The sequence below is a fragment of the Archocentrus centrarchus genome, chromosome 23 (genome assembly GCF_007364275.1).
Source record: "Archocentrus centrarchus isolate MPI-CPG fArcCen1 chromosome 23, fArcCen1, whole genome shotgun sequence".
Taxonomy (NCBI): domain Eukaryota; kingdom Metazoa; phylum Chordata; class Actinopteri; order Cichliformes; family Cichlidae; genus Archocentrus; species Archocentrus centrarchus.
This window is the reverse complement of record NC_044368.1, coordinates 16,490,618-16,518,559: the sequence shown is the minus strand read 5'-3', so window position 1 is coordinate 16,518,559 and position 27,942 is coordinate 16,490,618. Positions and strand designations below refer to the sequence as shown.

General features: G+C 41.8%; 2 protein-coding genes across 2 annotated transcripts; one reads left to right on the top strand and one right to left on the bottom strand.

Moving 5' to 3' along the window:
- Positions 1 to 132: 132 nt before the first annotated feature.
- Positions 133 to 11,234, top strand: atxn10 (ataxin 10). Its single transcript, XM_030720669.1, has 11 exons — positions 133 to 288; positions 872 to 1,063; positions 1,351 to 1,436; positions 1,826 to 1,922; positions 2,030 to 2,194; positions 2,303 to 2,383; positions 2,623 to 2,779; positions 2,974 to 3,091; positions 3,324 to 3,508; positions 7,885 to 7,948; positions 9,275 to 11,234. The coding sequence occupies exons 1-11, from the start codon at positions 143 to 145 to the stop codon at positions 9,457 to 9,459; spliced, it is 1,476 nt and encodes a 491-aa protein (XP_030576529.1). The 5' UTR covers positions 133 to 142; the 3' UTR covers positions 9,460 to 11,234.
- Positions 11,235 to 11,927: 693 nt separating this feature from the next.
- On the bottom strand, positions 11,928 to 22,590 carry wnt7ba (wingless-type MMTV integration site family, member 7Ba). Its single transcript, XM_030720628.1, has 4 exons — positions 22,508 to 22,590; positions 21,138 to 21,364; positions 17,020 to 17,291; positions 11,928 to 14,012 (listed from the first exon to the last, which is right to left on the bottom strand). Exons 1-4 carry the CDS (start codon positions 22,588 to 22,590, stop codon positions 13,533 to 13,535), a joined length of 1,062 nt encoding a protein of 353 aa, XP_030576488.1. The 3' UTR covers positions 11,928 to 13,532.
- Positions 22,591 to 27,942: the final 5,352 nt, after the last annotated feature.

Below are 27,942 nucleotides of genomic sequence, written 5' to 3'. Positions count from 1 at the left end.
ATTTTATTTTAACGCCTTTATTAGACAGCAGCCTGGGCGACGCTTCCCCAAGAAAACAGCAGCACATGCTCAGTCTCCACCCCCATCATGATTTGAACCAATAGCGTGTTTGGAGAGTTTCCCGGACGTCCCGCCCACACGCATGAAGCAGGCAAACATGGCAGCTTCCACCGACAACATCTTGGAGATCTCCGCGTCTATCGCTGGCATTTTGAATGAAAAACACAAACCTGAACACTTGCAGGTTTTAAAAACATTTACAGCTGCCCTGCGGGACGAGGAATACCGGTAAGGTCAAAGTAATTTATTGCTCTTTTGAATGGAAATTGACCGCATCAGTGTGCCGGCTAAGCTAGCATTATCTTGAAAACATCAAACTGTCAACTGCGCACTGTCAAATATTACGACGCGCCTGGTCTCTGAAGGCTTTCGCTCCTAATTATTGTCGCTGTAGTATAAAACAAAACAAAACAAAGCAAAAAAAAACCGACCACCTAACCGCAGTATGCCTTAAATATGCGGTTTTTTCTAAGTTAATTGTAATAAAAGCAATTTTTTAAAGCATTTGCTGACCTTTTTTTTCTGTTCAGGAGCTAACTCTGCTTAATACAATTGAACAGCCTTTGCATGTGACCTTATACTACCGTCTGTAGTATTTTATTTATTTATTTTTTATCACAGGAGTATCCCACATTGAAATAATATTATAGACTATATGTTTGTTTTATTTCATAATTTAAAAAGACACTGTTTCACAGATGATACACCTGCTGTAATGCCAGCACACATCGTGTTATTAACTATACCTTTGTTGTAACTAGTGGTCTCCTGATGAAATAAGTCCTGCATACCTTGTGTTTGTTGTTATCAGAGATGCTGTGGAGGAGGAGATGTTCTCCACTTTTCTGAAGGTCCTGATGAGACTGTGTGAAGAACTGCAGGCTGCCGGCACGGACGGCGAGGATCTGCAGTCCTCTACCTTGGAGCTTCAGCTAACCGCCGAGTGCTTCAGAGCCCAGAGGAATGCCTGTGTCCAGAGTACACGCAACCAAAGTCTGCTCAGGTATTCCCCAAAACAATTACAGAAACAGTGGTCATAGAATGTATTGAACCAACTTAAGAGCTGAATTATTTGAGAACTCTGCTGAAGTGTTTCTTGGCGAGCATTTCTCCTGCTAAAATGTATCTAGTCACGGTATAAGAAACATATTTTTCTTTCTGCAATTGTAGGATTTGCTGAAGTGCTGTTCTGGGGATGTATTATTGTATTCCATTCATTTCACTCTTAAACAAAACAAAAAACAAAAGCAAAAAGAAACCGCTGACTTACAATGTGTCTTTTTCAACTAGGCAACTTGGTTTCATTGATGTATCCCTCAAACTCCTGAGATTCCTATCAACTGTAAATTTGGGGAATACAGATGCCATATTTGAACGTAAGTTTAAAATTCGGCCACTAATGCTTAAAGGGACACTTGATGCCTAAATCAAATTTACCTATTTTTCCTTTAAATGTTACAAAACCATCTACATTGTTTTGAAGTGAGCTGGAGATACCAGCTGTTGAGAGGTTAGTCAGTAGCAATAGCTGAGTTTTCAAAAATGATTTATTTTTTGTGCTTTGAGCGATACAAACACAATGCTGTGTAGTTCCTTTGTATTCAAGAGAAGGCAGACATCTTTACAGCCCATATCTCCAAAAGTAAGTAACTCACACCAAAACATTCTAGAAGGATATAAAAGCATAGAGGAAAATGATGTGAGTTAATTTTAGCCGATCTCTTGAATGGACTTTCTGATGTTGGATCTTTTTTCTGTGGCTCAGCTCTTCGTTGTGGCATCCAGTTCCTTGGTAACTTAGCAGTTGGTAACCAGTTGTGCAAAGATGAAATTTGGAGGATAAGCTTCCCAGATCTTTTCCTGTAAGTTCTGTGTGCCAACATTTTACCCTCATCTCTCTGTTTGACACAAAAATCCCATACCGATTCTGCATTAGTAACCATGTGTCAACCCGAACATGTGTAAACAGGCAGCTGCTTAGCACTGATGATGAGAAGGTGGTGAACTACACCTCGATGGTAATCCACACATGCCTGGATGAGGACAAGGTGGAAGATTTGTCTAAGCCACAGAACATCCAGCTGGCTCTCAGGGTGATGGAGCTCTGCAGGACTCAGCCTGAGCTGGACTGGACGTAAGTGCATTATTGCGATTGTGTAATCTGATACAACTGTTGTTATGTATAAAGAGTGCGTTCAAGTGCTACTTGTTAAGTTCTTATTTGTTATTTATTGATTTTCAGAGTGCTCATTGCAACGCAGCATTTCCTGAGGTCTTTGTCTCTGGTGGAGAACATGTACTCTGAGATGTCTCACCATGATAGGTACTTCATTTTTGCTGTATGGACAGAAACATGAACAATTTGCGCTAATAATTTAGTTTAAAAGCAAAGTATGGTTAAATGTATGTTAGAATATCTTATTTTTAATTTGCTCTGGTTTTGACACTGCAGAAAAATAATGCACAGAATAGTGGTAATAAATAGCTAATATTTAAATAAAATGTACTATAGATGCTTCATATAGATGTACAAGTTGTTTTTGTTCTTTTTGTTGTTTTCAGAGTTACTTTAGTAGAGCTACTTTTAGCCCAGCTAAGAGAGGAGGGCTCAGAGGACTGTGGCATCCCTCCCAGCGTGGCTCGTTTCCTGGCCACTTCCTTCCAGCAAGGTTGCGGAGCTGTGCTCACACTTGCTACAGGTTCTGCTTCCAGTGATGAGGTACAGACCATAAACTGAACTCATGTTCTACTGACCTTAAAAACACAGGAGTCTGTTGAGCAGGCCTTCCACACTGCATTTGATAGTCGTACCCTGTGTGTAATGAATAAACTTGAAACAATCGTTTTGACTCTCAGCATTGTGTCTCCGAGATTTTCTCTGTTCTGACACCTGTTTGCTGCACTCCCCTGCAGGTCCTGCAGGAGGCACTAGCAGTGATCAGTCTGCTGGATGTGCTGTGTGAGATGACCTCAGACCACAAACAGTTTATGTTCCTACAGGACCATCCAGACCTTCTAGCAACTACTGTTGGTAAATGAAAAACATCTAACTTGGTTTAAAGGTGCAGATTCCCATTAAGTCAGCAACCAACCAACAGCAGGCACCAAATTAAACCTACTGCAGGGTTCAAATGCTGGAAAGTTTGAAGTTAATCACTTAATTTGGTGCTGAATCTCATAAATCAAATCCATTTTATGGTGCCTTTCTTTCACTTTCTGCTTCTCCTTCTTTCTGTCTCACACTCTTTATGTGTCCCATGCAGAGCTCCTGGAGCAGGTACATGCCACAGGGAAGGCCAGTAAGAACATTTTCAGTGCTGCTCAGAACTTCTCCTCCTTCAGTGGAGATGGAGACCCTTCCTCCTATTCTCCTGTCATCAGCTTTAAGGCACACCTCATCAGGCTGATAGGAAACCTTTGCCACAGCAATACCAACAACCAGAACAAGGTTTGGACAAATGAGTGAATGAAAGGATTGGATGGAATTTCCTTTAAGTTTGCAGGTGGTGCTTGATAACAACTGCACAGAAGAGGGAATTGATATTTTTGCCATAAGCCATAATTTCCAGATCAAAGGCAGTTCCATTTCATTGTGCTAACATGTTGCCATCATGGATCTTCTCCCATAACTGAACCTCAGTCTTTCACATATTGGCGTCATTTCCAAATGCCTCCATGTGCAACAGTTTATTCTCACATGGCTTACTTGTATTGTTGTGTATATGGATCATAGAATTTCATGGGGGAATGCAACATAATTTGTCATGTATTCTGGAATAAGTGCTAACATGTTATAAATGGAAATTCAGTTGCAAAGTGTTTTAGCATCATGAGAAGCAGCTGATTGATGTTTTTTGTTTTATGGTTTACAGACAACATACAAATATTAATAATGCAAAAAGCCTAAGAAAATCTAATCCATGATCCATACATTAATTTGTTGATTTAAAATGAATATTTATTATTATTATTATTATTATTATTATTATTATTATTTTAATTATTTTTAATTTTTTTACATTGTTTTTAAATTGTATTTAATTTAAAAACATTTTAAACTTTAAAAAAAAATTATTTATTTTTTATTTTTTTATTTAAAAAATTAAAAAATCATTTTTAATATGTTGTAGAATTTACTCAATTATGTAATGATTGAACTGTTAGAGGGCTTTATATTTATTTAGCCATCTGTCAGAGAGTCTTGAACTAAAATCTGTGGCATCTGAAATGCTCATTTAAATAATACTTAAAAGTAGCTGCCCAAATAAGTGCCCAGAGGCATTTTGAAATGACTACCAAGTGGAGAGACGTGCTTCAAAAGGACTTTAGCTATTTTTTGTATCTAGCATCTGGGCAACTGTAAGGTTTTAAACTTGGTTATATTCTCATCATTAGTAAATGTCAGTGCTTACATGCATCTCTTCCTTGTGTCTCTCTCACATCCTCACTAGGAGGAGGTAAGACACGAGGAAGAATCTCAAGTGAAGGAAGCAGGGAGATTCATCAGCAAATTGAAAATCGCCCAGAGCCTCTTCGGTTAGCCTTATAATAGATACTGATAGCTCTGTCAGGAAATTATGGTTTAGAACAATTATCAAGATTAGAAAAGGAAAATATTTACAAACCCTAAAATTCAAATGGTTTTCTTTGCTTGCATTCATTCTAGTCGACTGATGTACCCTTCTAATGGGATCTTGGGGCTCTTAGCATTTAAACGAATACTCTTGATCAGTCGAGCACAGTCAGGGGGTTAAAAGTGTAAAGGGGACTGAGAGGTTTGGGAGGCCCACCTGATTAGTTTGCTTGTTTGACCTCTCCACTAAATTATCATGCTCAGAGTGCAGGTTCTAGTAAATGGGCTGCTGCATGCAACCTCAAACCAAATCTCCTGAGGAGTGCAAACGAGTGCAAGGTTTAATTGAGCGAGAGGCTGTGGGTTCTTTCAACACAACTTGCTTTTCCGTTCCGATGTGAAACTTTAGCTCCTTGATTATTGTAGCAATCTTATCAGGTTTTCTCAGTTGACATCTGCCAGCATCTAACTTTCAGCATAAAGCACAGATAGGTAATAAAGCAAACAGTATCAACATCACTGTATAGACTTGGTTGTACTTAATAGAAACAGATTTGTGGAATGCTTGTGGGATGGCCACCCTCAGTTGGCCCCTGTGTAATATTTATGGATGCTGATCTGTGGTCTGTCAGTGGTCAGAAATCACCACGTATCTGTTTTCACCCAGATTTCTTCCAGTAAACCAAATGTCGTCCTGTTCACCTTTGGGAGAGATTGTAATTTAAGATGTGCATGCAAAGCGAGGAACTGCTTGTGCTGGACTGAAAGTCAGGGTCCAGCTGCTTGTTATTCATCTCTCTTTGAGTTTAAATATAATTTCAGTAACTTCAGACAATCATTCCTAAAGTGGAAAACACAGACCTGCGTGCTCATGCTGGTCGGCATCTGTGTTTCTTTGACAGTGTAAATGACGTTTCCATTTTCTGAAACTCAGCACTTTGTCTTGTTTTGTTGCTCCAGTGTGTTTGGAGGGTAACCACAATGGCGAACAGAGGGCAACAGAAAGCAACTACAACAATTAAGCCTATAGAATGAGACTCATGATAAAGAGCAGATCATCCTGTTGTGGTGCTGTTAGGCTAACCCAAGACTAACCCACAACCACACTGCTTCGTTTGCACGGATGTGAGGCTCTGCTAAGGGCATCTCCGTACTGTTTCTTTTTCTGTTGGATCTATGCTAGATTCTTGAACCTCGATAAACACCTCACAAATTCTTTCAGTAAATCTTGGGTATAAGGTATCTGCTGTTTAAGTAAGTTTATACAGATTTGTTTCCCCTTGTAAAAGAGTATAATACAGTAACTAGAGACTGTACAGCTCCCTCGTGTGCTGATACCTTGTCGTGGTAGGGGAGCTTGTGTGTCTCAGTGACCCCTGAGAGCTATATCGGTGGGGGCTTAAGCTCCTGGCAGGTCTAACCAAGCTGAGCAGGTCTCGGGGTAGAGGCCAGATGAAACTCAGCACCTGGTCCTCCAGGTTTGAGGTTGGACATAGGGCTAACAACCGTACTCTGTAAAAACAGTACCTTGTTACAGAAACCTCAGTGTGGCCTTATGTCCCAAAAGGGATGAAGAGGACTAAGAAGTAAGGAGAAGTACAGCAAAACCATTTGCTACAGTTTTGTTCACTTGATGAGGCATCCCATTAAGAGCATCTGGTTTCTTTTTGCATAAACAATGGACAGTTTGTGGTGTTGATATGTAAATGTTTTTACTTCACTGATCCAGTACCAGTATTACATTTTTAAATTAATATTCATGTTGGTCCAGATGACATACCTGTGGAGATATGGAGATGTCTAGGAGAGAAAGCAGTGTTTTTTTTTTTTTTAACCAGAATGTTTAACACAATCTTTGCGAGTGAGAGGATGGAGAAGAAGTGTGCTGGTACTGATTTTCAGGAACCAGGTTCACGTGCACTGTGTGCATCAGGGATTGGCTCTGAACGCCTTCTTTTTTGCAGCGGTGATTGACAGGTTGACTGATGAGATCAGGGGGAGTGCCCATGAACTGCAATGTTCACAGATGACATTGTGCTCTGTAGTGTAGGGAGAAGGTGGAAGAGAGTCTGGAGACGTGGAGGTGTGCTCTGGAGAGGAGAGGAATGAAAGTCAGTAGAAGCAAGACAGAATACATGTGTATGAATGAGAGGGAGGCAGGTGTAACACTGAAGGTGGCTAAGTTTAAATATCCGGCATCAATCATACAAAGCAGAGGTGAAAAAGAGAGTGCAGGCAGGGTGGAGTGAGGAGACGAGGGTGAGGGGTGATTTGTGAAAGGGAAGGCTTACAAGATGGAAGTGCGACCTGCTATGATGTATGGTTTGGAGACGGTGGCACTGACAAAAAGAAAGGAGGCTGAGCTGGATGTGGTAGAGCTGAAGATGTTAAGATTTTCACTGGGAGAGACCAGAATGGACAGGATTGGAAATGAGTGCATCAGAGGGACAACTCAGATTGAGCGGTTTGGAGACAAAGTTAAAAAGGCAAGACTGAGATTGTTTGGACGTGTGCAGAGGAGGGATAATGGATGTAGTGGACAAAGGATGCTAAATATGGAGCATAAGACCTCAGAGAAAATTCACTGATGTAGCGAAGGAGGACATGCAGAGGGTTGGTTTGAGAAGAGGATGCTAAAGATAGGGTGAGATGGAGGCAGATGATCCCCTGTGGCGACCCCTAAAGGGAGCAGTCCAAAGATGAAGCAGCTTCAGTCTAGACTGGGAATCATTTTTATGTGTCAAGCCACATCAGGTTCTACTTTTTCCTAATTTTGGAAAATAGGACGTAGGAAATAAATGCATCCAAGGATTTCTTTACTAAATTGGCATCTGGAAATTTATTTACACTCGTCTCATTTCAGCTCAGTGTGGGAGTCATCAGGCTGCTGCTTAACGCTGTCATTTCTAACTGTGCCAGTTTTGCCACGCTCTGCTCTCAGTCCCGCTGTAAGTGCACGTGGTGAGCTGACAAGGGACAGGTGACGTGATATTGATATGAATCAAGTTCATCGACAATACTTTGCGCTGCAATGATGTGTTGCGGTCAAAGCTTACTAAGAAGTGTTAAAGCAAACATAACGACAGTGAGAGTGAACAAAAGAAATTAGGTAATTAATTAGAAATGAACACTGAAATTAGCAAGGGACCTGGGGCTGAGTTGATCTCAGGCCACTGCAGTAAGGCCTCCCTCTGTGTAAATACTTGGAAATGAAAAGAAATCCATCTGTCTTAATTAACTGATTTCCACAGGTGAGAGAACTTGAAGGCATCCCTCTCATCTTGGATAACTGCAACATTGACAGCAACAATCCTTGTATCCTTTGCTATGAAATGAGCTATAAATATGAAGCTGTGGTAATGCAGCCATATTTCATGTTTGTACAAATCATTCTTCATGTTTAAGCACAAAATTTGTGGTCTTATTCTGTCTCTTTCGTAATTAAGCTTTGTATGTTTGGACAGTAAAGCTGATGGGTTTGCAAAAAAACAACAAAAAACTGCACGGAGCTTTAACTGTTGCAGCGTGTACAGGCTGGCAAGGAAAAACGTGTTGAAACATAGTTAATGTTGCTGTCCTTGCAGAGGGTTAACAGCGTCAAGTGATGGGTTGCAGTTGGTGTTAAAAATACTGAGGTTGCTTGACGATGCAAATTTTTGTTTTGGAAAATTTTAAATCCAGTTGAAATGCATAACTAAACTTAAATGTTAAGCTTTCCTCTTCTGTGCAGTGCAGTTACAGTTTATTGGGCTTGGTTCAATTAGTTGATGGGTACCAGCAGACCTGGAAGAAAGAAAATAAACAGTTGGTATACTGCGGCGCTCCAGTTTTCACTTATTTATTGCACTAAAAGAATGTGACGCTTCCAGCACCACATTCATCAGACCCACAAAGCTTGACTTGAAATTGGAGGGAGCTCACATATAATGTATCTTTTGTCACAACTTGTTGACAGCCTTTGAGAACACACAGATGTCTTCAGGTCACTAAGCTCTAAGCCTTGACTCATTCTCATCTCCGTCCCCCTCTGGGCATCCTTCTACCAGTTGCTGTTAAGTTGCTAAATTGCGGGCGTTGTGCCCAGCTGTCTGACCTGAGCCTTTGTCTCCATGTTTGTCTTCCATGTATGATTACCCACATGCTCAAAACCACAACCCACTCTCATCTTTTCATGTAGTTGTTCAGGAAAAATTTAAATAACTTGTCTGCAAAACTTCTTTGTTTGTTGGGCTGTCTGTGCACTCAGTGGCCCAAGGCAAATAGCAAACACTCATGAGTTGGACACTGAAGGAGCTTGACCTTTCAGTTTTGCTTATTTTATCTAGCTAATAATCGTTATTTCTCATAAACTTGTCTCTAAGTTCATCCTTTGAAACAAGTAGTTTCCACTTTCTTCCCATTGGCTGCCCCTTGAAGGTTTGAACAGCAGGTGAGTGGGCTTCCACGTATGCTGACCACATTATTTGAAACTTTGCCCATCTTTAATATGAAGATGCTCTACTTTAACAGTATAAATATTAGAGAAAATAAAGAAAAGCCTAAAAGATCTCCTATGTTTAAAAATGCAAGACAGAACAGCTGCACATTCCACTTTGTAAAGGTGAAACTTTGACATTGCTGTCCTTAACCGGGTGCCTGCAGTCATCAGCCAGTGGGCGATCTTCACCATCAGGAACCTCCTGGAGCACAACTCAGACAACCAGACACTGATTGCCTCTTTGGAACGCTGCGGCACAGCTGACTACTCCGCGCTCAGGGAGTTGGGTTTCCTGGTGGAGGAGCGAGATGGAACCTTGCTGCTCAAACCTGTCAGGAAAGACTCCTAAAAACAGGCAGTGAGGACAAAGAAGGTTCTCAACCCACAAGCAGGTTTTCATGTAAAGTCATTGTCTAGAAGGAAATACATGTACATGTACACATATATACTCTCATGAGTGAACATGCAGCTCATGAATGTTACAAGTACTTAAGCAGCTTCTTGAGGTTAAAGGCCTGCACATTGTTAGACAGATATTTTGTGTGGCTGTCCAGAATAACTAACAGCCACACTGCTGCCAATGCAGTAATCAGAAAAGTGCTTTTGAATTAGATATTGCGATCAGAAAAGTATATTATGCTATATAACATACTTTTCTACCTCAGTAATGCTGGCGCTCAAGCCTAAACTATTATGTATTCGCAAAGGACCAATGGTATAGAAGCAGAGGTCATAATGTCAGGAGCTCTGGCTTTGTCTCAATCTGAGACTGGGAAATGAAGAGTTTGTTAGAGGCGAGCACATGCTGGTACCTTTTGGCAAGGCTGATGCTTTGCGGTTTAATCCAAAGACAAAGAGCACTGCAGTATCCAGGCTTTTTGCTTTTCACAGACACAGATGATACCAGCAGGGGTTTGGGTTTAATTCCAGGCCCATAGTGACTTCTGCAGTAACCATGAAACAGAGAATGACCAAAACATGATGTAATCTACCCCCTCCCTGCCTTACCTAATTAAAGGGTGGCATCTTGGCCATGATATGAAGACCTTATTCAAATATTTCAAATATTCCACTTATCTAAAGTGATATGATATTAATATTACAAGCTGAGGATATTTAAGTGTGAAATGCAGGAATACAAATGCATGTTTTGTTACTTAAAAACAAGGCTCAGTGTTTACTATGAGTCGCCGTATCTTTGCTTGCTTTTCCAGTGAGTCTTGTTTTAGGATTATAACAGTATTAGTAAATACTTAAAACATAGTCTTGCGAATTTCATCCTAATCTTCTGTTTCTATCCAGTAATGTTAATAAAAAAAGGCATAAGAGAGCTCATGGCATGCAGGATGATTTCCAACCATCCTAGAACAACACCGATATACACACTTACTCTGAGCAATCTATAATTTATTATAGCAGACTGCATAGACCTTCCTGGAATATTTCATCAATATTGTGCTTCCTATTTAACTGTAGTCGTGTGTTTGCTCTGCTGACCAGAGATAGTAATTGTACATCAGTAGACGGCGGATAAGAGCATACTGAAACTGTGCATGTGTAAAGCGAGAGAGGGGATTCAGACCATAAGCATTAGTTTGCAGAATGACATCCCTCCCTGTTCCTCCTGCTGCTGGATAAGCTGAATGGTCCTGACAACTCAACAAAGCAGCGCTTTATGGCCCTGCCAACACCCTGCTCCACCCTGTTTGCTCTGCCCCTGATTTTTTAATGACAAAATGTGTTGAAACAATTGGTTGGTCTCTCCTTTCAATCCACCAACATAGTGAAGGGAGCTTATAGGGTTCCGGTCCCCAGGATTTCAGACAGCTAACAAAACAGCTGTTAGTTGCGCTTGACTGAATGGCTGCAATGCTTTTCAGCCCCACAGGAAAGAGGCTGTGCAAGTCAGCCGGGCTGAATGAGGTGGCATGGCTGCAGCCATGTGGTCATCTCCTAACACATTAGTACCACATTGGTCAAGGTCAAAATTTCTTGTTTCCCATGTCAGCATTTTACACCACAAGCCTCTACTGTAATGTACTTGTGCCTTCTGGTTTTCATGCTAGCTTTCAACAAAAACCACCATGTTAGACTTCATGTTTTTTTTTTGGTTTTTTTTGGGTGATGGGGGCATACAATGAGTTTATAAAATGCATAATAAACTGTGTGCATCAAAGAGCTCTTTGTATTTATTGAAATGTTATTGGCCATTTGTGACAAAAAAAACTTGAGATGCATTAACATTTTTATTGGTAAAAAAAAAAGAAAAAAAAAAGAATGAAATACAACTGTCAATGTTTGTAAGTGATGCAGAGTCGAATTTTGTGACAAAACAAATAAAATACAGATTAATTTAAATTTTTTTAGTTATAACTATGCTTTCAGGAAACTGTGCTGCCCAAAGTTAACCAAAAGCACTATTAAGACAAATACAAAACATGTAAATCCCCTCAATCTAAAGCTGTACACTTAATCTTCTCATGTACTGACTATAAGCAGCTTCCATATACTTTCCCAAATACTTAAAGGGGACCTATTATGCTTGTGTCCAACTGCATGTTATTATACTTGGACTCTGTTAGAGTAGCTATGAGTGATTCACAGGTCAAAATAATCCTTAATGATCTTATTATGAACTTTTAGGCAGCCTCTCTGTTCATCTGAAACAAGCCATTTTTAGCACAATTTCCTTTAAGGGTACCCTTCCTTTATGCCAACTTTCTTCTGATTGGCTGCCCCTTGCAAATACAACAAGGTTTGTGCCTGAGATATTAGGATACCCCCCCCCCCCCCCCCCCCCTCAGTGACATCACACAGAGCCAAACTGAGCATTTAGTGCAGTCTGAAGCAAGATTTCTTATACATACAGTGGCTTCATTAATAGAAAATTTGGCCATGTTGAATATGAGCGCCCAATATTGTAGTATTATATATGTGGTAGAAAATGAGGGAAAGCATAATAGGCCCACTTTAATAGTGGTTTCCACATGATTTTCTTGCCTTTGTGTAACTTTGATTGAACACTCAACTATTAGAACCTACTCTGAGTTGTGAAGGATCATATCAAGATAGACAATCTGGTCTACTTTTGATAAAACATGTAGAATATTTACAGTTTAGGAACTTTGATGAAAGACAAAAATTCCAAATAACTTATAGCTTTTCAATCTGTATACACGATGTCAGAAAACACTTTTAAATAGTGACTTTCTTTCCACCTTAAATGACATAAAGTGCCACGTTCCTCATATAAAAATATACTCTTCAAAATGTTTTGTAAGTTATATAAAGCCTAAATAAACATTTCTGAATACATTAAGGGTTCTGTCCAAAAATAGCTCTGAGGCCTTTGATCCTCACATACCCTCTTCCGTGTGGTTGGGGTACATGCCATCCACCCAGGCAGGCCTAAACCGCGCTGGAAGGCCTTGTGTAAGCACAGGCCATGATGTGGAATTCCATGTCTCTGCCGTTCATGGGAATGCTGGATGTATCTGAACCTGATTGCACCTCTATAGAGTTCCAATGAGGCTTACATGGTTTTCTCAGAAGTCAAGAGCCTTGCAAAAACAAAACCGTGAACCCAGTCAAGATGAGGTGCCGTTCAAACTGACAAGCATGGTGCTTACAGTACTTCACGTGTGTTTTCTGCCTCTTTGGTTCTTGGCGTAGCACAGGATCGGTGGTGGTGGTGGTGGGGTATGTCCACGACCCAACAGCTCCGCGAAATAACCGATGTCTCATGACATAAAACATAACCATGTGAGTGCAAAAGAAAAATAATTAAGCAATAGTAAGTTGCCCTTTTTGAAAAAAAAAAATGGAAAAAGATTATTTTGATTTTTAGTTGCTATAAATGAGCTTCCATATGACTAAACAGTTGTGGCCTGCTTTAAATAGAGAGAAAAAAAAAATGTTAGAGCAGTTGAATTTGCTATCCATCCTATATGTACGAAAAATATCTTTACATAAATAATTAATTTTCAGTGTTCAAACCGAATACAGTGTAGAGCTGAACGCATTCTGTTGCCGTCTTACTTCATGCCAGTCTGAAACACTTTGGTCTTGTAGCACTTCCTGTTAGCTTGTTCTAGAAGTTTATTTTTTTCCAAGCTCTAACAATGCTCTTTTTCTTCTCGTGTGGAAGAAGATGCATCTTTGATGTTGTCTTAATCCTTTCATCTGCAGTTTCATGCCACTTTTTAAACTAGTATGCAAACAATTATGTGTCTTACATGTTTATGTCTGTTGCTCCCAAATAAATTCCACTTTATTTTCCGTTCCAAATGGGATGTCAGAATGTGCAAAATGTAATAAATACCTCCAAAATCCTTCACTTCAAATTCCAGCTTGTCATATTGCCTTGCCTTCGTCCCTTGTGCCTTTTCCCTCTCTCTCTCAGTACCCTACTTCCTTGTTTCTTTACTTGCAAGTAAAAACCTCCGATTTCTCACTGCAGGTGTTGCATTTGACGAAACAGCACCAATGAAACTTGCAGTTGCACTGCCAGACTCGCGTGTAGTGGTGAGTGTTGTAACCCCGACCGCAGCACATCACGTTACAGCCGTCTGAGTAGCTCGAAGTGCCGTTGCACAGTCTTCCTCTTGTCCCAGTGCTTCCCGTGGCTGTGTCCTCTTCGCAATAGTTAGGAGAGCGCTCCAGGTACACTAGGTCTGTGTCCGTGGGCTTTTGGTAGCCCCGCGCCTGTTTGAGACGCAGGAAGGAGGGTTGTCGGAGCCGTGTGGCCCTGACTGGCTCTACTTGAACTGCCTCACTGTAGCGTTCCTTCAGCAGGTTACCGATCTCTCTGAACTTTGGCAGGGTGATCCAGCAGGTCTTAGTGGTGCAGGAACCGGATACACCGTGACACTTGCACTCTAGCTTCATCTTCTCCTCCAGGATCTGATCATATAGACGGTAGAGGTTAGGACTGTACACATTAATAAGGGTGGTTAAGAGCTTAATCTGTAGGATAAATATATACAAGATACACAAAGTATAAACTTTTGCCAAATAATACACACTTGTACCTCGTCACCACCTTTCTTTGTACTTTTATGTTAATCACAGGAAATAATGCTACTTAACAGTCTAACATGGTAAAGAACTTTGTAAAGACTATTCTGTAAACACAGGCCTTACGATAGAAACTCAAAGCAAAAATGAATTATACCTGAGATCACTGAGATCACAAACACAAACTCAGTTAACCTTCAGGGATAGTTTGTCCACTTAGGAAGCATAAACCATTATGAATCCATTTAATCTGCTTTAGTTCAAATCAAAGTGACAACAGGTGCACTGGAGAGGCAACAATAAGACAACCACCAAAAAGGGAAGTGTTTTGTAGGTGGTGGCCACAGACCATTGCCCTCTCCTCCTCTCTTCTGATTGAATTTTCTATAGTTCTGCTTTCTGCTGGTGTCCGTGTCACTGCCGGTAGTATGAGAGGGTACCTAACAACCCATTCAGGTTGCACAGATCATCCAGTTCTTCCAGGGTGACACATTCAAGAAGGTCTGCTGTGTCTCCCAGCACAGTCTCAACAGGGTGGAGGAGATACCTGGAGATGGGCTGTTGCACAAGAAGAACTGGGCAGGGCCATATAAGGCCATCAGCCCAGCTGCAGATCTGGTGTCTGCTCTTTTGTGTGACGAGGAGTAGGAAGTGCCCTACAACATGACCTCCATTGAGCTAGTCACACACATGGTTCTGACCAAATTGTAACAGACTCTATCAGGGTGGCATGACAGCCTGATGTCCTTCAGTGGGACCTTTGCTCTGCTATTGGTGTCCCGTGCTCTTCACAGGTGAGAGGAGGCTGTGTCTGGAAACATTGTGGCAAACATTATGCTGCCTGCAACATCATATAGAGGGAAAGGGATAAGGAGAGAACAATGGTCTGTGGGTCTGAGGTTTGTCTCCACCTATTATCACTTTGATTTGCATCAAATGGTTTATGCTTCCTAACTGGGAGTTTAACTGATGTTTAACTGATTTTGTGTTGTACTACAATGGTGGAGTGTCCCTTAATTCCTTTTTTAGTTCACCAGAACACTCTTTATGTGGGCTCTTAAGGGCTCTGTCTGCTTAATGGCTTCTCACAGAGAAGAATTGCCAAACGAATTGAAAAATGATGGAAAAGGATGGAAAAAGATCAGTAACCAACTTAAAAGCAGTCAAAACACAGCTGCAGCACTAATCAAGAGTAACCGAGCGAGCCATAGTGCTACTAATCAGAGCAGGAGTGGCTGACCTCCTGAAATGTCACCACAGACAGCAAACTGTAGACTTGTGAAAATCAGACAGGTAATTACTTGAGCCTCAGTGAAAGTCAGACTTTCTATGACAGCTGAGACAGCGTGAAGGACGCTGCGAGCTCTAAGAACGGCATCCAAGAGAGGGAAAAAAGTTTGTGCTTACTCTTCCACACAAAAATCTATTTTAGAGTGCATTTTATTTTTTGTCAGATGAAGCAAAGATACGTTTGTTTGCCTTAGATAAGATCCAGTGTGGTTGGCGGGAACTTGTCCAGGACCCCCACACTAGCAAGGAAGCATAAAGGTGATAGCGAGCTTAATGAGCCCTAAGGGGGTTGAAGCGATGAAACTTATAGATTGGACCATGACTACCCGTCGAAATCCCAAAATACCGGCTGACAAGATGACTGGCAGAAGAGGAATATTCCAGCACGATGATCATCCAAAGCACACAAAAGTTTCTAAAGGAAGAAAAAGTTGAAACTACGACCAGGCCAGTGATATTGCCCGATAGGAATTCAACAGAACACCAATAGCTGAAAAAAATGTCTCTGAATAAACATCTCTTCAGAAATTTGGGTGACACTGGTATTCTCCGTGCCAACGAGGATTAAATCGGTCATCAAAAATAAATGTGAACATGCAAAATTCTGAAAAACATAAGGTTAGAATACTGACGAGGAAAGCTGACATTTGTTGCACTGATTTCCTGTTTTGGAGGGCTGGAATCACTCTATTAGTTTTTACATTTTTACATAAGAGCAAACACTCTACTGTTCAACTTAGAAGTAATGCAGTTAGTCTAAGTTCATTATTTTGAATCATTTGACATTTAACTGACATTGCACTGGGGTGTACTCCCTGCTATGTGCTGCAAATGGTCATTTTAAATTTACAGGTCCATCGCTTAAAATGCTTAATAGCATTCTCTTAGCCTTCAAGCCCGTCTCTTATGGTGAGCTCGCTTCTCTGCGGGCACTTCAACTTTCAGCACGGCAACACGCAAGCCAACTTTATGTCAAAACCTGGGGAAAATAACTCATACCCCCAACTGTAGTCTCTAATTAACTTTACCTTTGCTCAGACCACAGAATGGTGTGACAGCCCGAGAAAACTGACCAGAGCCGTTGTGCAACCGTGCATGTATAGAGTTACGCTGTGGTTTGAGCCAGATTTTATATTATATTGCCATACAAATATTTTCAGATGACAAAATTGACAGGTGACTGTTTGCCTTGGTGACCAAGCTGGATTTTGTTTTAGATGCATTTTCAATGTGAGATGACTTAAAGCTCATAATTACATCATGTTGTAACTTGTCTACAGCTCTGGTCTAAAGAGAAACTCTCTTTCCCCTCATGGTTATCACATTTTTGGAAGTCCCTCCGGTTGGTTCAGTGTTTATGGTGGCGCAGAAGTGTGGTCTTTGGTGCTGCTGCTGAGAAAAGAGGAGAGGGATAATATCCTCTATTCTGACTTAATGCTTAGTAATTCAGTGAATGGCTGTAAGCCTGTGGCACAGCTCCATTTGGCAGTTGTCTCAACCAACCCTTGCATTTTACATCACACATGCAGGGGCACTTGCATTAGAGGTTGTTTAATTAATACTAGCTGTAATGGTTGGTTTTTCAACCGGTCACATTGATTACCTTTCGCCCTGCCTCATTGTTGTGCAGGTTCATAAGCCTTCGTGCGTTTTTCTTGATCTCGCGGGCGTCTACAAAACGCCGTGAAAACTCCACGCCGTACTTGACATCAGCCGAGCAGCCTCCCCATTTCCAGCCCTCCTCCTGGTCGTGGTAGCCCTGCTTCTCCCGGTCGCAACCGCACTGGCTCAGGTTGCCTTGGCTACAAGCTGCGGTTACAGCGTGGGCAACTCCAGCTGCCGTGATGGCGTAAGTGAACGCTGCCTCCCTGCTGCCTGAAGAAATAAAATTGAGTTAAAATGCAAAGTAGTGGAAAATGACTATCAGTACTGTATCTGAGTAGATAACATGTCCATAAGTATTTGGAAATTTTTTATAATTTTGCTAACAACGTAGTGGTTTTTAAATCAACAAAAACGTTAGGAGTGGTCAAATCAACAATCGGGTTCATTCTTAAAAAAGAAGGAATGCACAGGCGAGCTCAGCAACACAAGAGAACAAAAGTGTATGATCACAGAATTATTTCCATGCTTAAGAAAAACTTTTTGCAACATATGGCCAAGTCCAGACCACTCCTGACACATGTTATCGAGGTCTAAAATCAATAAATGCCTTCACAATTGTAAAAACAGAGGGTTTACACAAAGGTGCAAATCAGTGGTTTTGGAGGCCAGATCAGACTGACCCAGACAACATGTAAAAGAGCCTGCACAGTTCTTTAAAAAAAAATCTTTGGACAAATGAAACCAAGATTAACATGTACCTGAATGATGGGAACAGAAAAGTATGGAGAAGGAAAGGAGCAGTTCACGATCTGCTCAGTTAGAAGTCGGGCAGAACTATGATGGAATTACATGAAGACACCAAACTGCTGAAGATATATTTTCTCAGATCTAAATATAAGGTAATTAGCATTAATGTCTGTCTATCTCCCAAAGGTCCAAATGAATGCCTCATGAATTGTGGAACAGTCTGCCTCTTTAAATCATGACCTCACCAACACTTTTTTTTTTTATAATTTGAGAAAACATTTTATCTTTTGCCTTTTAAACTAGGTTGGTCACTGTGCATATTTTTTAATGTGTTTTTTTAAATGATTTGATTTGACTTGACATCAAATAACATGTAAGGCAAAAATAAAACACTTGTGTGTGGGCAGACAAAAGGCCTTTCAATTTCATGGGGTTACCCCAGCAGCCAAGCATTTGTTCCATTTCATGGGACATTTCTCTCTTCCCTCTTTTTTCCAGCTTTCCAGAAAAGGCAAAAGTCCTGAAAATACTTATGTTGAAGTGCAAAGATGGGTTAGGGTTAGGAAAAAAATAAAGTCACTGCTTTGAGGACATGGATAAATATAAAAGAGAGTGGTGTGTGTAGCAGCAGGAACTGTATTATATGATGCAGTAATCTCCAAAATGGCTAATTTAGGAAAAGATCTGAAAAAACAAATTGTGCTTTTAACATATTTGTTAATGTCCATCATCAAAGAACTCTTCCTTCACTTCACTGTATAAAGAGAATTATGACCATCGGCTCCACCTTTTCTCTTTATGTGTTGTTTCATGCTCCATCACTGATCTGCACCAGGAGTCAGTAACTGTTGAAGCACTGTTCAGTATAGTGAAGAAAAAAGAAAACACAAGTGACATCTACTGGCTGACTGGAGGAGCTTTTTTTTTTTTTTTTTTTAAAGATCAGCACTCACAGTTGCTATGCTTAATGCTTTTCATCAATGGGATTTCTCACGCAGCTCAAGTGTCACTCTGTCTCTGTCCACATTATTCCAGCAAATGATACTGCTGTGTTGCATGTTGAAATAATCTGTGGCCGGGCTCGACTGAGATGTGCCCATTTCCAAGCTTTTGTGTGTCACCAATTGAACTTAGAATAAACACATTGATATTTATGGGGGGTGGGGGGATTTATTGGCACAAAAGCTGGTAACAGGATATCCTCCCTCTCCAATCAGGATAATGCCGGGCCTCCGTTCCTCTCAGCAACCCTAGAGTATTAATCCATGGCGTCTGGTGGAGGCGATTCTAATGGCACCCCTCCAACCTGACAAACTCGCTCTCGCAAACCATCAGGCCTGCGGTTCGCTCGTTCCATAACTCAAAACAAACTCTTTAGTCGTCTCTCAGCAGGCTGAATCTGCGACCCATTCAGATATATTGTATGGTGAGCCTTTCTCCAGGCATCAGGCGCATGCAATAGCCAAGCAGCCATCTCTTCGCGCTGTGATTTGTTTTGATTGTACAGCAGTGCATGCAGGGTTCCATTGTTGCCATCCAGCTGCCGGAGCTGACTTCAATTAGTGGTTTGCATGAATCTCGCTGGTCTTTCTCAACATTTAATGAGTTCACAGGCCCAGCAGGTCAATCAAATAAAGTGGTGGATGGTACACTGGCCGCATAAGAGGGGGGCTAAGACCCTGGCTCGCATTTCCCTCTTTAAGACTAAAAGAAAAATGGAAACGAATTAAATGTCAGAAGTGTGTGATTTTTACAGTGAATGACCAAAAATACCTAGAAAGCTAGTTGCAGCCTGCTAACTAGTTTATTTCTAATTAAATTAAGGCTTACAACATGTTCCTGATTGTTCCTTGTGGGGAGGGCGCGAGGATCAAAGTGGGGTCCAGAGTGTCTCTCTGAGCCTCATTCACACACCACAAGAGAAAAGAGACATTTCCTCTGACAAAAGAAATAAAGCGATCCAGACGTCTTGTCTGCCCGTCTCCCATGTTGAAGAAAGTGATTGCTCCCAGAGCTGCTAGATTAAATGTGGATCCAAACCCACAGCGAGACCGCAACAAAACAGCTCCGACTACAATACAATTTACATGAGAGGTTCACATTAGGAGCAAACACGCTTCTGTGAGGAATAAAACTGGGAAGAATGTGGACTGAAAGCAGGCCGATGTGTTAGTTTCTGTGTTTATGCATCACTTTCAGAAAATGGCATGCCTAACGGAGCTAAAACAGGGCTTCGCAGAGAGAGTCTTCGCACCATTAATGAGCAGAGTCATGTCACATTCATCAACCCCAGCTTAAATCTCCTTTGGGAATGCTAGTAAAGCCGTTAGAGTTGGAGTTTGTTCATTCATTGTTCTTGCATGTGGAGCTCCAAACAGAAACGCCTTCATCAACGCTCCAACTTTTCCCTCACGCCACTGACAATAGTGACGGGGCATTCAAGGGCAGCATGAGAAGACTGAGAAGATAGTCTTGTGCCAAAGCTCAGAGATGAATGGCTTCTGAAGTCTATGCACGAATTTGCAACTTTCAGTGACGGGAAATCAGGCTGCACAGCTCAGCTTGGTTTTAACAGTCCACCTGTTAACATATCTGTCTACACGTTTTTTGTCAAAGCTACAATTTCCACCTGTTGGACTTAGTTTAGTTTAATCAGACTGTTGTGAAAAGTTAGCCAAGGAATTTCCTTCTCTCTCCCTATTTTCTGTCACCTTTCTACTCTCAGTATGTCAAATAATATCTCAGTACTCAATCCTGTCAGTATCTCAAATACCCCTGTTCTTGAAGCTGCTTTCTCTCCTCCATCGTTCAACCTACTTTTCAGATATTCCACCATCTACAAGCGGCAACTTCCAGGTTAGAAGTGGAAGTGACAAAAACTGCTGTTCCTCTAATGGCCACCGGGGGCTGACTCCGAAAGTGAATCACTTTCTGCTGACTAAGTATTGTTTTATTTATGTTTGTGCTGTTGGTGCCTTTTACTGCAATTTACTGACAAACCATCGAAAGTGTTTGTGCTCCAGTTTTAGTGAAAGAAATTCTAATATAAGTTAGCACAAATTTAGTAGGTGGGTGTGTCTTATGTGGTGTACAATTTGTGGTTGTAACTTGATAACAGAGCTTGCTAGTGTTAGCTGATAACTTATTGCTTCAGTTGTTTGCCCTTATGTAGTCACTTGTGGCTCAAAACACAAACAAAACAAAAAAAAAAACCAAACAATAAATGTTAAGGATTCAAAATACATGGTGCAAACCAAGGGATGATGACGCAGTGGCAACTTCCATCTTTTAAATACAGTCTGTGTATCTATTACTGAGAAAATAAAATGTTCAAAGTCCTTAAAGAAGCTGAGTTTCAACCAGACTGACCTACTCTCAGCTCTTGTCCAAAGACGGTCCTCTCTCCCAGGGCTGAGCAGTTCCACCGACCGTAGCGAAACTGGTACTGACACTCATTGATGCCCAGCTGGGCGCCTTCACCGATGACGATGATGGCATCGGGGCGACTCTGACAGAGGGCTCTCTGACGTGGGGCCAGTCCAGGTATCTTGTTGCAGATGATGTTGGCACCCAGAGCTACCACAGAAGACAACGCCCTAGACAAAGTAATAGGGATTAGTGAGAGAGATGCCAGATACAACAGAATATAGGTAACCGAAATCAGGAGGCTTTGAATTTTGTGCCTAGATTAAACCTTGCTTGGGTATCAAGATGCTATTGAATGGAGATATTTTTCAAGAAAGATGTGCATCATTGGAAGACCAAATAAAGACAGAAGACTCTGTAATTTTCATTTTTACCACAAATCACATCATGTGTAATCTAACGGACCTTCATAGAGACATGAGAGAGAGAACAATATTTAATTATAAAAATTGGTTTCAAATTCAGTTCATTTCTGCCCACCTCGCTTTCTCTCCATCATATAAAACATGAGCCACCACAGTGACTTTAAGGTTTCAGGACCTGCCCTTAACATGAATGAGAAGCATGTATGGTGCAGCAATCATTTCTTTTTGTGAGGGTCTGGGTCTTTTAATGTCATAAGAAAGAGCTCATTACATAGGCCTGGGCCTGTGGGCAGAGCGTGGAGTAGTCCAAAATTAGGCTTTTCCATATGCTGCTTTCCAATTATGGCCCTTGTCTGACGAGGTGCTTCTATGACAAAGTGGTTCTGGTGTAATGTGTAAATCCACGAGAGCAGGTTATCTCATCAGCTGCGCACACACTACATGTACAAATCATGTCGATTAAATATTGGCTGCATTCACTCAAGCGAATTCATTCAATCTTTATGACTCAATAAGAGACGGAAAATGACACAAGTGGCCATATGTTGAAGGAAAAATCCACAGCTCTTGTTCCGTGGTAGCCTATGATTACATTTGTGGGGTAAAGTGAAATTAATTACGCGACACAAATCACGCATTTCCTGCCCATGTTTCCAGTATATTGAGTGACTGGATATTCCAAGTTTCATTTCCCCCCTTTCTAAAATAAGTTCTCTGCCATACCAGAACACGCTGTAACTACAATACAGATTTCCTCAATTAGCAAAGTCAAATGCTGAGTTTAAAAAAAAAAAAAAATGAACACCTGGACTAAAAAAATACTGCGCTCTCTATCAGTCCAATTTTCCGGTGCGTAATTGGCTAATTTGCGCACGACGCACTTACTAACCTGCTGACAAAATTAAACCTGGAAGTTAAACTGAGCAAGTTCAATCGGAAGAAACCTACAGGTAGCTACCGCTGGTGAGGATGAGGAAGATCTGTGGGTAGTAGACGGACAGCAGCGCACTGCGAGATGGGATGATAAGCATGGTTGCGCATTGAACACAGCTTGATTTGCTCTCTTGGCTTAAAAAAAAAAAAAAAAGAAGAAGAAAAAGGAAAAGTGAGAACAAATGTATCCTTTTTTTCTGGAGTCCACGTAAATGCAGAGGTGTTTTCCTCCTTTAGCTAACGGAGCCGTGGCTCTCGGCGGCAGTTCCAAGCTCCGCTGTCCGTGTGTTGGAGATGAGAGGCTGCATCCCTCGACCGACGTGCGCTCTGCCACCTGGACTGAAAGAGGACTAGGTGTTAAAGGAGAGAGAGAGAGAAAGAAGAAAGAGGGTGGGGGCAAATGGGGTTCCGGATGTCCGGATGCGTCTCCAAAAGAGAGACAGTTATAGTATTTGGTAGGGAGAGAGACAGTGGCCTTTTTCCCGGTGCACCAGCCCCCGGGATGAGGCAGCACACCCTGCATCCCACTGTGTCCCACCCCTACACACCTCCTACCCACGTCCACCCCTCTCTCTCCCCTTCTCTCTCTCACGTTTAGTTTTTGTGGAAATCGATCATCAAAGGTATTTTTCTATCGTTACTGACCTGTTGTTGTCTGTTGTGCTCGAACCCGTGACCATTACAGGGTTACAGTTATACCCAGGACACCCAAAACTCTGAAAATGAGAATGTCAGCGCATAACTGCATGTTTGAATCACCCCCAAAATCGGTTTCTGTTGCCCTTTTTGGCAATGAACTTAACGCAGTTATGATGTTTGGAATGGCTTTATATATATTTAGTCTGTCTGTGGTTATCACCAAACAAATGGATGTAATAACCATCACTTGCAGTCCTAAAGACCACTGCTTAACTGCTGGAGTTCCCGTTTCTCTCAGCTGGCTGATGTTTGCTGAAATGCTTATGAGCTGCCGCTGTATCCCCCAGCAGCGCGCCCTCATGTGGTGGCATGGAGGAAAAACGTCACCATTTCACATAACTCAGCTGCACAATTGGTGCCAGAGCGCGCAGGAGGTAGTGTAGCATCTGCAGAGTTAGAACTGATGCACAGTGAATTGCTGTAAGAATGAAACAAACAGTTTTTTAGACTAAAACACATTTTCTACTGTGAAAGCAAAAGGAGGATTTGCCGGGTCTACCTTTAAAAGATGTTCAGCAGCAAACGGATTGGGCTTTATAGGTCTGTCTCACAGACTGGACGGAGGATAAAGTGAATATTTTCCAGGCTTGCTGACATTTCACAGACCGAAACTGAGACTTTCAAAGCTCTACTTGAACTGATGAAATAACCGCAAGGAGATAATATTGATAGAAATTTGTTACCAAACGGGGTATCAATCATGTGAACAAAACTAAGTGAAACGATTAAGGTCATTTTTGTGGAAATAAACCACCTAGTTTAAATTCCCTGTGGCAACCGGCAAAAGATAGCAGTGATTCAAATAAAATACCTTTCATTCCTTGGCTCGTGTGAGATTGGCCTGATGATTGTGCCCTCTCGGACTGTGTGTGTAACTTTAGCTGCAGCCAGATATAATGTAGCTACATGCAGCTTTTCCTGTAAACTGGACCTCCTTGGCTTGAGCTCAAATCTGCAGCTATTTCAGTGGACAGCACACAGATGAAGTCTCATGCACGGGCACAGCAGAGGCAGAACCCTTTGTGTGTATGTCTTTAACTCTTTTTCTCTGTCTCATGCTCCCTCACCCTCTCTCTTGCTGTCTAAATAATCCCCCTAAACCACAATTTCCAAAGCCAAGATAGCACTTATGCAGCATGCACTCAGTGTGCTGGCGCTCGTGCAGTGATATCTGTTTCTTTTCATATTTCTCAGCAGAAGACGAGGTGAACGGGGAGACACGGGAAGCATGGGGCTGCGCAGGAATTCCTCTTACACTGCTGAATTTCAGGTTAGTGATGTCAGCGACTCCGACGCAAACATCATTTTTGTATGATCGTGTCAGGACGGCTGTCAGAGTTTGACAGAAACTGTTTTGTAGGATCATTCACATTATTATGATGAGGGGTGGGTCTGGAGTCAGGCAGGGAGAGAGCAGTGAGGGCTTGAGCTGGAAGGAGGCCTGAAAAAGGCCACATTATTCATGGTGTCTCAGGCTCTGAGGGATTTGGGGCCTTTCTTTTCCTAAAGCCCCAAATCCTAGTTGTCAGTGAAGCAGTACTGTAAAACATAATATTAAACATTTGAAAATTCATCTTAGATTTTTCTAAATGATGACAAATGCACACACATAGAAGCGCACCTAACCACATTCAGAGCACCAGATTCATGTAAAACTGCTTCATTCAGGCATCACAGTCACTTTGCCGGTCATCACCTGCTCATCATCACCATTCTGAGTTGACCCAATGTACAGTCAACTCAGTGCATTCAGGTCTTATTCTTAATATCTTTCTGTGTTTCATCACCAGTATGAAAACATCACTAGACTCTAAACTTTCTATTTATATATCACCTGCAGCAGACACGTGACAGCCATTCTTTCCGAGGACAGAAACGTGTCCAGCACCTCATTCTGCTTCTTATGTGCTAAACGTCTCACCGGATACCCTTCCTGAAAAAAAACCCTCATTTATGCACACTTGGAACCAGTGCTAGGAGTACATTAGCTAACTGGGTCTGCGTCTGCTACTGATCTCAAACCAGGGAGCTTTCACTCACAAGGTAAATGTGTCTATATGTCAGCAAGACAGTGATAGTGTGATGGGTTCGCCTAGTAGGGAGGAGAGCAATGTATTGATTTGTCACCAGCAGTTTTGGATGCATGTGCAGTGCCCCCAAGCACGAACGTAAGTGTCTGCCATGCTTTCTGTTTCTGACTGGAGCTTTTAGTGTCTTAAAGATCTTATGCCCTGTATATACAACTTTGAGTGTTATTTTACATCAGAAAAACTGCGCGCTGGCACTGCTTCTCGTACAGACAGTGTTTTGGTTGGGAGCAATCGATAAATTGTGCATCAATTGTGCTGTTGCTATGGATATCGAGTGTTCTTTATAGTTGTTTTTTTGAAGGTGCTATTTTAGGGATGTAATCAGCTGCACTGAAAATGTTAGAAACACCTTAAAACTTAGTTTTCATAATGTAAGCAAAAATGAAAAAGCATGAAAAAGGACCCACCTTCATTGAATAATAGTGTGGAGGAGCAGCTCGGCTGTGGAAGTCCAATCCAGTTGTAAGTAAACCACAGATTTCCAAAAACTATAAGAGATAGGCTTTGAACTTTGATTGCCTGTCAAAATGGGGAAAAGGCCTTAAAACATTTGAAGTGGCTCAGATGAACAGCCCTTTTGAGAAAGGCAATGAAAACATGCACGTGCAGAGAATCTGCGATTTGTTAGTCAGATGAATGTCCTGTGCACAACGCTGATGCTGAAATGAATTAGCAGGTGCAGAATGTAGTCCCACACACACGATGGAGCTCAGTGTCACAGGCACAGGAAGAAAAGTGTAGATTTATGTCATCCTTATGTGTTAAGTATGACATTTGAGCTTATAGGAAATGACCAGACATCAAAGGGCTTGGTTCAGTGTATGGCATATGTGTCTGATCTACTGAGACAACCTGGTGGGTTCAATTTATTTAGCTCAGACAAGTGCATATGGGCCATTTTAACACACTGCTACGTGCAACTCAAGTGACTTTAAAGCTTAACCGCAATGTCAGAGGCATTGTTTTGTCCCTAATACTGCAAGACAAACACATGGTGCTTATATGCGTAATGGGGTAAGACTCATGCTGGAATGCGCAAATGATCTGACTGCGGTTGGTGAAATGAATATGACCCCCTGCACTGCGAAGGGTTTTCAGAGATAAAAAGACACAGCGAGAGCCTGGGGTGAAGAAGCGAGAGTATTTATGACACAACTACAAGAAACTACTTTGTAATCAAATTTAATTTACACCGTCCTGAGTATCCCTAAAACCCGACAGCTGACAGGAGGGAAATTGTTTCCACGTTGACGAGCGACATTTCTACTTTTCAAGCAGTCTTTGCCTTTGAAGCATCTTGAACCTTTTTGAGAGTAGATTATGGCGCTATTTTTTTAACGGTGCCACGAGGGACATAAATGTCGTCAAAAATGATTCCTTTTATGTGAACAAGATTTATGTTTTTGGGTGTGCAAATACACATTTTGAGCTGTAAACATGTTGCAGATGTGGAGGAAAGGGATAGGCGGCAGGAATAGTTTTGAATTCAGCATCACGAGCAACAAAAACAGAGAGAAATTGGTCCTGACGAGGTTAGAATTAATTTAAGAAATAAGAGACCAGCAGGTACCCCAGTAACCGCATGTCTTTGGAATGTGGGAGGAAACCGGAGTACCCGGGGGAAACCCACGCAAGCACGGGGAGAACATGCAAACTCCACACAGAGAGAGGGAGAGGCCTGGGCCAAGGTGGAATCGAACCCAGGCCTTCCAGATGGTATTCTAACTGTGAGGCAGCAGTGCTAACCACTACGCCACCGTGCTGCACTTACTGGGGTTAGGTTAATTGGCTAATCTAAATTGCCCATAGGTGTGAATGAGAGCATGAATGTGAGTGTGAAAGGTCGTTTGTCCCTCTGTGTTGGCCCTGCAACAGGCTGGCAACCTGTTCGGGGTGTGCCCTGCCTCTCGCCCTATGGCAGCTGGGATAGGCTCCAGCCCCCCCCGCGACCCTTAACAGGATGTGCGGAAGCGAATGGATGGATGGATGGATGGAGACCAGCAGGTTATTTTTTTTTAATCAAGTCAAAGCTGTTATCAGAAGGCAGGTCGAGCATTTTTGCTACAGTCTGCTAATGACTGAAGTGGAAGATTCATATCTTACATAGTTTGCGCTTTGACTGTAGTGTTCATGCAGCTTTTTGCTGTCAGCTTCATGTGCTCCCTGGATATTTCTTCTACTTTTTGCAAGACTTTTCCCTCCTTTGTGTTTTTAAATGGCCTCTTCCATCAGTCCTTACTCAGCTGCAGCTGCAGAGGGAGACAAAGCACCAGAGAAGCTCTCGTGTCGGGTCAAATCTGTCTGCTTTGGGTCAAGCTTGTCCTCTTCCCACCAACATGTCTTTCTCGGCATTAAAACAGCAGATCTAATACATTTGATATAAAACAAACTTTACTTTCACCAACATTACTTTACTTTACTTTATTCATTGCAATGCTGCCGTTCCATCCAGCGCTCAGCTTTTTATGGGCATTCAGCAACATGCGGCCGAGGAAATTCCTCCGTCCGATTCTGCTGATATTGTTTCAAGTGTCTGGTGATTATTCAGTGAACCTGATGTGGTTCAGTGGCACCAGCAATGTAGTGTGTTTCTGACATCCTCAAGGGGGCTCTTTACTCCCATGTTTCAAAGCTGTACAACCACCCATCATTCCCACCACC